General features: G+C 35.3%; 3 protein-coding genes across 3 annotated transcripts; 1 reads left to right on the top strand and 2 right to left on the bottom strand.

Annotated features, from left to right (window-relative positions):
• Positions 1-1,779: 1,779 nt before the first annotated feature.
• Positions 1,780-3,973, bottom strand: LOC125219171 (ferredoxin--NADP reductase, leaf isozyme, chloroplastic-like). Its single transcript, XM_048121077.2, has 9 exons — positions 3,745-3,973; positions 3,427-3,655; positions 3,159-3,292; positions 2,982-3,060; positions 2,818-2,909; positions 2,665-2,742; positions 2,500-2,562; positions 2,158-2,392; positions 1,780-2,042 (listed from the first exon to the last, which is right to left on the bottom strand). Exons 1-9 carry the CDS (start codon positions 3,844-3,846, stop codon positions 1,975-1,977), a joined length of 1,080 nt encoding a protein of 359 aa, XP_047977034.1. The 5' UTR covers positions 3,847-3,973; the 3' UTR covers positions 1,780-1,974.
• Positions 3,974-4,401: 428 nt separating this feature from the next.
• On the bottom strand, positions 4,402-6,910 carry LOC125219163 (ferredoxin--NADP reductase, leaf-type isozyme, chloroplastic). The gene is made up of 9 exons (XM_048121064.2): positions 6,680-6,910; positions 6,112-6,349; positions 5,823-5,956; positions 5,610-5,688; positions 5,396-5,487; positions 5,204-5,281; positions 5,052-5,114; positions 4,681-4,915; positions 4,402-4,595 (listed from the first exon to the last, which is right to left on the bottom strand). The coding sequence occupies exons 1-9, from the start codon at positions 6,782-6,784 to the stop codon at positions 4,528-4,530; spliced, it is 1,092 nt and encodes a 363-aa protein (XP_047977021.1). The 5' UTR covers positions 6,785-6,910; the 3' UTR covers positions 4,402-4,527.
• A 3,040-nt stretch (positions 6,911-9,950) lies between these two features.
• LOC148931613 (pumilio homolog 12-like) lies at positions 9,951-10,533 on the top strand. Its single transcript, XM_089064844.1, has 2 exons — positions 9,951-10,288; positions 10,371-10,533. The coding sequence occupies exons 1-2, from the start codon at positions 9,951-9,953 to the stop codon at positions 10,531-10,533; spliced, it is 501 nt and encodes a 166-aa protein (XP_088920970.1).
• The last annotated feature ends 1,152 nt before the right edge of the window (positions 10,534-11,685 follow it).

Here is an 11,685-nt window from a genome sequence, read left to right as displayed (position 1 = left end):
AAACGGCTTCAGCGAAAAGAAGCCCTAATTAAATTGCTGCGTTTGGGCTTTAGATTTCTCAATTCTAGAAATTTCTTCTTTATTTATTTTACAATTAATTCTATTAGAATCTGATTTGGAAGGCATGAATAGTTTTAACAATATTCCAATTATTGTTTTTATTTTTTTAAAGGGTCTCATTTTTTCTTCATTTAAATTCTCATTTTGACTTTGATGCAAATTTTAATAAATTATTATGCTTCGGTAAAAAAATGTGAATAGAAACGATTAATGAAATATAAATCTCACTTATATATTAATTTAAATGGATTGTGAGCATAATTATTTATTGTAGTGTGTGGTCCAATACTCCAATAACTTAAAATGGAAAAAAATAAATAAATGAAATTTTAATTTGCGGATGTATTGAAATAGCAGAATATGACATTATTTTATCTCACAAGGTTAATCATAATTTATCGAATTTGTCTCAGCAGCAATACTTCGTCGGATCGTTTATGTAACTTTGATTTCAGTCAGTTTTTATCTTTTTCTACTTTTTCTCTTTTCCCTTGTTTTTATTCACAAATATTATAATTAAAACAAAGTAATTACTAAAAATGTAAAATCGTAAATTATTAAGCAAATTCAATCAATGATTAATCCAATTGATAACTAATGCCATTAACCCTAATCAAATTAGCATAATTAGAAAAATGGCCTATAAATAGGTGATTGACAACTAATTAAAGTATATCCTTTTATTTTTAATATACAAATTTTAATTTGAGTAATGAATTCAACTTTTATACATTTACATTTCTTATAAAAACAATAATAACATAGTCACTGATTTCAATTTAGCCAACGATCTAAATTTTGCAACCATAATATTCGTACTAAATTGCTAAACACTCTTTATTTCTATTAGAGACATAAGATTTATTTCCGTAAAGTAATTAACACTATTGATTGTCATTGAAGTTTAATTAATTTAACATTGAACAATCTTTTCAAGCTATGATTACTTTGAATTGTACCTAATGACGATGCTAACTCAATATAATGTCTCTCCCTTTAAGAGCATATTTCAAATTCATTCTTGGATTGATATGTTACACTCTCCATTATATGTTAATTGGAAAATTAAAAAAGAGAGAAGAGATAAAAAGAAGAAAAGAAAAATTGATCACATTATCCTTAATGGCTGAATATATAAAATTTGGTCCAAAATGTATTAAAAGTTCAAAATTTCTTCGAAAGATATTATATCAATATTTGCTATTTCAATAATAATGTGTCTCGTAAGTCATAAGTCATAACCTTTAAGATGACAATAAATAATTCGGATTAATTTCTGATAGGTTTTTATCAAACCTTATTTTTGTGTTATGATCATAATCTTAACTTATAATTAAAGAAGAGAGCATATTTCAGTGACCCATTTGATGTTAAAATTATTGATTGTGTGAGGTATACTTTAACTTCCAGTTTATAATTACCAGATGTAGAGAATTAATGAAAAATTAACATACAAATTTCGAAAACATTTAAATCCTAGCCAAAACTAATGTTTGTCCTAAATTTTGGTTTTTCATCTCTACATCTTAAAGTAGCACTATGATTATCTATTGTATCACATTTCCTAATATAGCAAAATTTGTTAATGGAAAACACTGAAAAATGTACTAATATTTTGCGTGTACATAAAATTATTAAAAACTTTCATAAACTCATGCAAGTCATCATATATCACAGTATCAACTATCAAATAAAGAAGCCAATTATTAACAGTGAAAATGATTGACAATTTGCTTCCCAATTAAACTCTGTGATAGTTCCTCAAAATCTCAGCATCATCAGGTAGGTGAATGAGAGATCAAATAAGAATATTTAAAAATAAAGCAAATTGCAAAAAAAGGTGACAAAAAAGAGGTTACCTATCTACAGCAGCAAAGAGTGATACATTTACACAACAGCATTATACAACAAGAATTAGTAGACTTCCACATTCCACTGCTCTCCCTTCTTCAACTGCCTCTTGTACTCTATCCAGTCGATACCTACACGACGAGAAAAAAGCACGAACATCGAATGAGGCAGTATGATCGAGTTTTAAAACGATTACACAATTCAACAAGAGCAGAATATTTGGCTAAGCATTAGTACTAATGTTACCATCTCTAGCAGCTAACGAGCCCATGATATCGTCAATGCCCTTCTCCATGCCCTTGAGCCCGCACATGTATATGTAGGTGTTGTCCTTCTTGAGCAGCTCCCACAGCTCCTCTGCGTACTCAGCCATCCGCGTCTGGATGTACATCTTCTCCCCCTTCGCGTTTGTCTCTTCTCTGCTTATAGCATAGTCCACACGGAAGTTGTCCGGACTTTTACTCTTCATTTTCGTGAACTCCTGCCCGCCACAACATGATTATTGTTATGAGTTAAACAGGCAAGATTTGATCAACTAACACATCTTAATTTAGGATGTGAGTGTGGAAATGATCATCGGTTTCTTACATCTTTGTAGAGCAACGAGCTGGTCGTGGGAACGCCCAGAAACAGCCAAGCTAAGCCATTGAACTACAATACAACAAAATCATGATTGATTAACTATACATATCTGTATTTGTAGGCCTCTAAAAGAGAGATTAATCAAAGGTGTTTCTGTGCATTGAGGTTTACCTTGTAGTCATCATGCTTCTCAAAGAATATCTTCCACAGAAACGAGCGGAAAGGAGCAATCCCAGTTCCGGTTGCAAGCTACAACACGACAACACGATTGTGGTAATGAAAATACAACACGTTGATAAACGATGTCAAGCAAGAACAACCTACCATAATGATGGTAGCATTAGGGTCTTTTGGCAGAAGCATCTCTTTCCCAACAGGTCCAGTTATTTTCACCTCAGCACCGGGTGTCAAGTCGCCTGAAACAGAGAAAGGTTTGGTAAGAATATTATTAACCTCACATTAATTTAAACAAGGATTTGAGTAGTTACACAAAAAGTTTGAGCAAACTCCTTTAACTATTTCCCCTTGATCATTGGTGTAGACAAGCCTCTTAACACACAAGGAGACCTGCAACGAAGCATCAAAAATCGATGTAGCTAGTTTGAATTATTCTCAAAACAACAGGCATTGATGCTGTACTATCTCGTTCGTGAAGGGAGGCTTACAGTCTTGGAGTCTCCTAGATCACCGAGGGCGCTGCTTGCAATCGAGTACAGCCTCAGCTTGTGAGGCTTCCCGTTCTTGTCAATGCCATCCGGGATTATTCCAATCGATTGGCCTTCTCTGTAAGGCACCTCTCCTGCTCAAAAACACTCAACTAGTTCAGTTTCGAGCAACATGGACTCAACAAAGTAAGTAACTAAATTCCATCATCAACACGAAAATGAAGTATTTATGATTTTAGGAGGAGGGAAGGGAAATGAATAACAATACCCTCAGTGCTGAAGAGCATGTGCCATGTTTCACCAGGGGCGTCGTCCGCGGTGATCTTGGTGTTCAAGAGGCATTTGCCAATGTATGGCTCTTTAGGCCTGAACTTGTTGACAACTACTCCTTCTTCCTGTTTCTTGGAATGCTTCTCCTTCTTCGGAGGCGCCTCAGTGCTCACCTCAGCTCTTATCGGAGCAACCTTAGACGACACATTCCTGTAGTGCAAGGATGCCTGCAGATATTCATGATTGATAACTGATAAGATACATGCCTTTTTTTTAATCATGAATAAAAGGCAGAAATTTCTGCATTTGATGATACCTTGTTAAAATTGATCCTTTCTGGAGAAATAATGGATGTTCTAGATGAAAGAGAAGCAGATTGGGAGGTAGAAAGAGAGACTGCAGCACTTACAGCAGCCATATTTTGTTACAAAATAAGAAATCAAGAAGCAGAGAGATAGAGAGTAACAAGTATAGTGAGTAAGAGAAGGGAAATAAGTAGATTAGGGATATGTGGAGGAGATAGGAAAGCCAATGCAGTGGCACAAGTGAGGATAAGAAACTGTCATCAATGTATGACTCTCATATTTCAAACATATTTTTTCAGACAGAATCATTAATAAATAAGATATTTTGATTCACCACCAGAAGATCTAAGTGAGAATATAGATTCTCTGTCACATTAACAACTATCCACGTCGGATAACCGTCCACCTCGCCTCATTACCAGTGGATGCTGTAACATCTCGGTAACGGGATGTTTTACTAATAATATTTCAATCATATTTTATGTCTATTTCTATTGCTTGTTTGTATGAAGAGTGATCTGAGATTCTACATACTAAAATTAAATATACATTTTCTTTAGTTTTGTATAGCAATACTTTTAGGATTAATTTAAACTGAATTTTTATCATCTTTAGTTTCTATAAACATCTTCAAATTTGCTGGTTTGATACAGGGGTAAAAGATGAAGTAAAAGATAAAAGCAACATTTTTTTAAAGATAGTACCCTGCTTAATACATTGCATGAGCTGATGAGCACAGATGAAAAATGCAGGTAGGGCTGAATTTTGTACAAAACATTTATACAAGCAACAGCTTAATACACTTCCACATTCCATTGTTCTGCCTTCTTCAACTGCCTCTTGTACTCTATCCAGTCGATACCTTCAAACACGAAAAAAAAAAAGATCGAATGAGGGATGAGAATTAATATATTAATGCCTAAAGAGTTTTGGCAAGTGAAGCTTACCGTCTCTAGCAGCTAAGGAAACCATAATGTCATCAATTCCCTTCTCCATTCCCTTGAGTCCACACATGTACACGAACGTGTTGTCTTTCTTGAGCAGCTCCCACAGCTCCTCCGCATACTCAGCCATCCGAGTTTGGATGTACATCTTCTCCCCCTTGGCGTTTGTCTGTTCTCTGCTCACAGCAAAGTCCAGCCGGAAGTTCTCTGGGTTTTTCTCCTTCATTTTCTCAAATTCCTGGCCACATTGATCAACAGCATTAATTACATAACTAATTCAAACTGCATAATTAGAACTTCCTTTCGACAAGAAATCAAGCTTGCAGTTTTCTCATTTCATTTCTCGAGTTTTGGTACAGGGATAAAGTAGCTACCTCCTTGTAGAGCAAGGAGCTGCTTGTTGGAACACCCAAGAATAGCCATGCTAAGCCGTTGAACTGAAATTCAAGAAGCCAATTAGTGTGTGACAGTGTTTGAAGGTAGAAGGAACGCGTTATGCAAAAGATTTTAGCTGATTTGTGTGTACCTTGTAGTCCTCGTGCTCCTCGAAGAACATTTTCCACAAGAATGAGCGGAAAGGAGCAATCCCAGTTCCAGTTCCGAGCTACACATGTCAAACACCGAAACAAAAATTCCAGATCAACTCAATGCAACTTTTATGCCTAAAAAAGAAAATTGTTCACACATTCATATTTGATCTCAATTGTGAATAACACACCATTATGACTGTAGCATTGGGGTCTTTCGGCATAAGCATTTCTTTCCCCACAGGGCCAGTAATCTTGACTTCATCACCAGCTTTCAAGTCACCTGATAACGAAGCGATTCAACTTATGTTCAACGCACAATTGCAACCACAAGCAATAGCATTTAAGAAGTAAGCTTAGAAGCTCATAACATGGTCACAATTCACAATAGGATTGTTCACTTACACAAAAAGTTCGAGCAAACTCCTTTAACAATTTCACCTTGATCATTGGTGTAGACAAGCCTTTTGACACACAAAGAGACCTGCAACGAAGCATAACTGAATATGATGGAAGGATTCCCATGAAATGCACAAACACACATACTTCCAATATCTTAAATATTACAACAGCTCTAAATATTTTACAGACACATATTTCTATTCAGCGAAGTCTTACAGTCTTGGAGTCTCCAAAGTCCCCAAGGGCACTGCTGGCAATCGAGTACAGCCTCAGCTTGTGAGGTTTCCCGTTCTTGTCTATGCCATCTGCGATCACCCCAATTGACTGCCCTTCTCTGTAAGGCACCTCCCCTGCTCAACATACACACATACTCAACACACAGACATTTATACCTTTAAACAGATACTACTATTCAACCACATTACAGAAAACACATCTCAACAAAAGGAATGAAACAAGTACACTACAAATTTGAAGTTCATGAATGTTTGTAGAGGAGGAATACCCTCAGTGCTGAAGACCATGTGCCAAGTCTCACCCGGGGCATCATCCCCAGTGAGCCTGACGTTAAGAAGGCATCTTCCAACATATGGCTCTTTTGGCCTATATTTGTTGACAATCACCCCTTCTTCTTGTTTCTTGGAAATCTTCTCAGCCTTAGCAGGAGCTTCTGTGGTTACCTGTGCTCTGATTGGCGCCATCTTGGCACCCGTAGACGACACATTTCTGTAGTGTAAGGAGGCCTGCATATGCACAAGATTATCAGAACCCATTTGCAGGTTATTAAATTAAAGATAACCACGATGAAACTATCAGTAAATCAGTAGAGCTAAATCCCTTATCATATGCTGTGAAATTCCATAGCTTTGATACAATGCAACAGAAACAATTCCCAACATATTAATGCAATCTGACGAGATATAGATATTTGCATAAGCCCCTTTTTCAGTTAATTGATGCAAAGTTGTAAAGATTGGATTTTTTTTATCAGCGAATTCTGTTTAAAGCAATTTCCTAAATAAAATGCAGAAGATCATAAGAAATCATGCAAGAAGGGAAAGAAAAGATGAAACCTTGTTGAAATTGATGGTTTCTGGAGAAATAATGGATGTTCTAGCTGAAAGGGAGGTGGCCTTGGTGGAAGGTAGAGAGACTGCAGCGCTAACAGCAGCAGCCATGACTGGTGTGATGAAGTAAGAAATGGAGAATCAGAGTGAGAGAAAGAGAGAGAGAGGGAGTGTAGTAAGAGAGGAAATTAGTGATGGTGATGAAGATTATGAAATGGGTGGAGGAGATTGTAGTGAGTGAGTGGTACATGTGAGGATAAAACAATGGCCTAAGTTGTGTGACTCTCAACGACATTTTAACATATACTGTATTTGTTGTCTCCGTTTTGATTTTTTGGATCCAACTCTAAGTAATGACTAATGATGTTCCTTTGTGACAAAATGCTAACAAATTAAGTTTGATAAAGTTTGTAGATTTGGCGTAAAGTCGTGCAGAATGTTAGGAAATCTATAAATGGGCTGGAAAAAAAATCCATATTTCGAATTATTTTACAATCTGTTGATTTTCCATACTTTTTCTATAATACTAATATGAGCCTAAAATTACAAACTTGCATCAGATGCCCATTAGATTTATCAGTGTGGACCAAAATTGGCCAGGCCCAATTAGACACAACCTCAAAAGTTTGCGACATGAAATTTAAAATTACCCAGGCCCAGGCCCAGCCCACTCGTACTGTGCTTGAAAATATTTAGTAAATAATACTGATAATAAGGGGTATTTTACACCTAATATTATAAAACTATAAAAATTTGTTTTTTCTCGCGAACTTTAAACTTGGCCTATAATACATGAACTTAAATAGTTGTTAAATTTTTTCACCGGCGACGAAATTCGACTACATATAAATGAGATGGATAACCATATCTGGCTTTTAGGGACTTTGTAATCCCATTACTATCATTTTTAAGTGGAACAATATCTTATGTGATGTGAACAAATGAGATGTAGCCTTCGTTGGTGGAACAATTCAACAACTAGTATTTAAGTTCGTATATTATAGGCCAAGTTTAAAGTTTGTGGAAAACATAAATTTTTGAAGTTTCATGATATTAACGTCAATAATAATAATCATAATAATTAATAATAATATTAGTATTATATTATCTCTAATCCTAACAGTAGTATCAGTTGTGAAGAGAACTCAATATCACAAATGTCTTTTTCTTGTGGGTCAAAAATTATAATTTTCTTTACTATCCTAAAATGGTGAAATAATAAAAATATTACATTGTAGGGCCTGTATTGAGTGTAATTGTGTATTCATATATACCATATACTATATAATTCCCCCCAAAAAAGCACAACTTGCATTTGGTGATAATGATATTTCACAACATTTTATGCACATTATTCACGTTCTAAATTATGGAGTACTAAATTCTACCAAAATCGACACTGAAGTTAGGACCAGGAATGCGTGTATTGGAATTATGCTTGGATATATTGTCAAATGTGAACGTGATTTGTCTTGTTACTTCATGCAATTATAAGCATATTTTGAATAGCTGGATATATAAAATATAGAAGAATTAATTTCTAATTCCCAACTTCTACTGTGTTTTTAATCTTATCTAGAATGGCAAGCACCCTTAACTCCACCAAACATGGTCCATATTTGATTCGATGCAGAATTTAAGAAATATGAAGAAAACGTATAAGTACCAATTTGACTTGAGACTCGTGAGTTAGAGCACCAACAATTTTAATACTACTAAACGAGTACAATATAACTCGAAGTCTTCTTTCAGTACTTAGCCTTTGTCCTAGCGGCAAGGAATTTAGACATTATTGTTTGAGGAGCCGAGTTCGAAGTTTTTTTTTTTTTTTAAAAAAAACATGAGGCATGCCAATTTGTTTAATATCCGCTGCCAAATAAAATGCGCTTTGGATTAGGATTTTAATATAATTGTTAAATAAAATTCGCTTTGGATTGGGATTTTTTAGAACCTTCCTGTGTCACATATGCTCACTTATGCTATAGGTTAGTTCTCTATGTATTTATCGCATTGCAGAAACAAGTAAACAAACGCAAAACTCACCAACAAATAAATCAACCCTGAAATTACCATTAGTTTAAAGAGTTTAGAACAATATTGAGGTTCATGTTTGTTTACGTAAATTCATTTATACATTGTAGAATACGATCTTCAATCATTACTTTATAACATCAATACCACCAAAGTGACATTAATAAATACTTTCATGCGATCACTCTATTCATAAAACAGATAATATTTTCTTGAAGTTCATTGTGGAGAATTTATACAATTGTTTGTCTAATGATTTCCGCTATTACTTGCTAAACAAAAATCAGTTTGTTATTAATTTATAGACTCCACTCTCCAGAAATTATTACTACCCCCTCCGTTCCGCAGTAATAGAGACGTTTCTTTTCAGCACACAATTTAAGAAAAAAAATGTGTTAAGTGAGTTGAGTAAAGAAAAAATAAAGTAGGAAATGAAGAAAATGTAGAGAGATGAGGAGAGAATAAAGTGGAGAGAGTAATTTAAGTGAGAAAAAATGTGTTGACTTTTTCTAAAAAGGAAATTAGTCAACTACTATGGAATGTACCAAAATGACAAATATGGCTCCACTACTATAGTAAGGGAGGGAGTGCTAATTAGGAAAGATTGTGATATAATGTGGATCATAAAATAATACGTCCATTGTAACTTTACAGTTCAAAATTAATACTCCCCCTGTCCCAAGATAAGCGACTCACATTCCTTTTTAGGACGTCCCAAGATAAGTGAGACATTTCCTTTTTTGGTATTCCCTCTCTTACTTTTTTTCTCTATTTTATTAACTCTCTTACTTTATTCACTTTCCACTTTACTAACAAAACCCCGTTTCCTTAAATCTCGTGCTGAAAAGTTTGTGCTCACTTATCTCTATACTATATCGCCTATTTGGTGAAGAGGTATAAATATAATTCTTTCTTTGGGTAGGAATGCCCCTTAGTATTGTTTTTCCTAGCCTCTAATTTCATTGATTTATTGTTTTGTCTCACAAGTCAATTAGGGGTGGACAAAAATACCGAAAAAAATGTATATTAATTCGTATCGTACTGAAAAATACCGAATTTTCAGTACAACGACAACCGTCGTAGCTACGAGAGAAACAACTATGAGATGAGGGTCCAATCGACAGCGAGAAGGTTGCAAATCAACTCCGATTCAGAGGAAATGGGGATTCACTCGCCCTATGATTATAAAATTAACATTAACATAGGATATAATCATCATCATCATCATTATCAAGCAGAAAATTCAATGGGGGTGAAGAGGTACTATGGGCGGACGTGGTGGCCGCAGCAGAGGGCGAGCCTGACGTCGCTGGAGGATCTGAGCGGGAGGATATTCGCGGTGGCGAGGGATCAGCAAGGCTGCAGATTCTTGCAGAGTAAGTTTGAGGAGAGGAAGGTGGAGGATATTCAGATCATATTCATGGAGGTTAAGGATCATATTTGTGAGTTGATGGTCGATCAGCTTGGGAATTATCTTACTCAGAAGTTTCTCGCAATCTGCAATCATGAGCAGATGATGCAGTTGCTCATGAATGTCGTTAGCGACGTGCACAGATTCATGAATATCTGTGTTAATACTCATGAGTATAGTACCTATTTCTACTTAATTAGGATTTGTTGTTGAATGATGAATGAATTTTTACATGTTTAATTTATGTATGTGCAGAAGTAGATCTGTGCAGAAATTGTTGGAGTATCTGACAAAAGTGGACCAAAGGCGTCTTGTTTTATCTGTTCTGAAGCGTATAACTTCTCCTCTTGCAAAAGACCCTAATGGCCATCATGTCATTCAATATTGTTTGAAGCTATTTACTTTTGAAGGAAAATAAGGTACTTTCATCATTTACTACTATTTGCTTAAATATTCACTAATGCATTTACAAGTGCCCTAGTTTTTTATCAAAAAATTGTTTTACTTCAAACAAAGTGACCTAATTTAGGGTTACTTACTACTAACATCCCTTGTGAGTAGCATTTTGTTATGGCACATGTACCTAGTAAATATTTCTTGGTGAAATTTTATAGATTATATTGCAATTCTCACTACTTGACACTTTGTTTCAACTTACAACGTCTTACTTTTAGTATTATTGATGTTACTAATGGACCTCATACTCTACTTGACACTTTGTTCCAACTTACAAAGTCTTACTTTTAGTAGTGAAAAATACTGAATTTTCGGTACGGTGTGATATTATACAGTAAGTATTCGATATAGTAACAGTATAGATTTTCTTATACCGCACCGTTACCTGTATTTTTGCCGAAAACCGATATTTTTCGGTATTTTTGCCAAAAATCGGTATATGCTTATAACCGAAACCCTAGCCTCTCAATGACTCTAAAAATTACCTTGTCACAGATCTGACGAGTCCGATGGTTGCAAATGTAGCAGTGGCTGGAAACAACATCTCCCATATGAAGCCATGGTTGGAAACAACATCTCTCATTACGAAGCCACTAGTAAAGAAAACAACAGAAGGCTACTTTTTTCTTGCCAAGCAAGTGATTTCCACCGGCAACCGAAACAAAAACATCATCATCTCGTCTCTCTCTATCCACTTCTTGTTGTCCCTATGCGTCGCCGGCTCAAGCAGCCTCGCGCGCGACGAGTTTCTCCCTTATCTCAAATCTGAGCATTTCACTTATCTCTTCCCTTACACTCTGACGACGGCCGTGCCGATTTGCCTCTCTTGTCAACCGCTAACGAAGTCTGGGCCGATTTGTAGGTTAGGATTCAAGTGGGCTTTTCAATACATTGTTCAAGACAGTTGCCCAACATGTTCATTTTTATGAAAAGGTTTATTCTCTTTTCACTTTTTTTTATCATCCGATTTTTCAATAATTTTGTGTATCTTAATACTTTAGAAGGCAGAAAAGTGTAGACAATAAGTGAATGCGTTGTGTAAAAATGAATCAAATGGCCTCGTCAAATAAATACTCCCATGAAATTTAGTCTTCGTCTTGATAGGACTCATCTT

This window comes from Salvia hispanica, chromosome 2 (assembly GCF_029641045.1).
Source record: "Salvia hispanica isolate PSC_SH4W2 chromosome 2, Shi_PSC_v1, whole genome shotgun sequence".
NCBI classification, from domain to species: domain Eukaryota; kingdom Viridiplantae; phylum Streptophyta; class Magnoliopsida; order Lamiales; family Lamiaceae; genus Salvia; species Salvia hispanica.
The sequence above is the reverse complement of the archived record's forward strand: the minus strand, read 5'-3'. Positions and strand labels throughout refer to the sequence as shown.

Excerpts from the sequence above, each read along its gene's own strand:
- LOC125219171 (XM_048121077.2), bottom strand. The coding sequence starts at position 3,846 with ATGGCTGCTGTAAGTGCTGCAGTCTCTCTTTCTACCTCCCAATCTGCT. Across the intron at positions 2,910-2,981 it reads AGTTTGCTCAAACTTTTTGT|GCGACTTGACACCCGGTGCT; the intron begins GTAACTACTCAA and ends TCTCTGTTTCAG. Across the intron at positions 2,743-2,817 it reads CTAATGCTACCATCATTATG|CTTGCAACCGGAACTGGGAT; the intron begins GTAGGTTGTTCT and ends GTCGTGTTGTAG.
- LOC125219163 (XM_048121064.2), bottom strand. The coding sequence starts at position 6,784 with ATGGCTGCTGCTGTTAGCGCTGCAGTCTCTCTACCTTCCACCAAGGCC. Across the intron at positions 6,350-6,679 it reads AAACCATCAATTTCAACAAG|GCCTCCTTACACTACAGAAA; the intron begins GTTTCATCTTTT and ends GTGCATATGCAG. Across the intron at positions 5,282-5,395 it reads CCAATGCTACAGTCATAATG|CTCGGAACTGGAACTGGGAT; the intron begins GTGTGTTATTCA and ends TGACATGTGTAG.
- LOC148931613 (XM_089064844.1), top strand. The coding sequence starts at position 9,951 with ATGGGGGTGAAGAGGTACTATGGGCGGACGTGGTGGCCGCAGCAGAGG. Across the intron at positions 10,289-10,370 it reads ATCTGTGTTAATACTCATGA|AAGTAGATCTGTGCAGAAAT; the intron begins GTATAGTACCTA and ends ATGTATGTGCAG.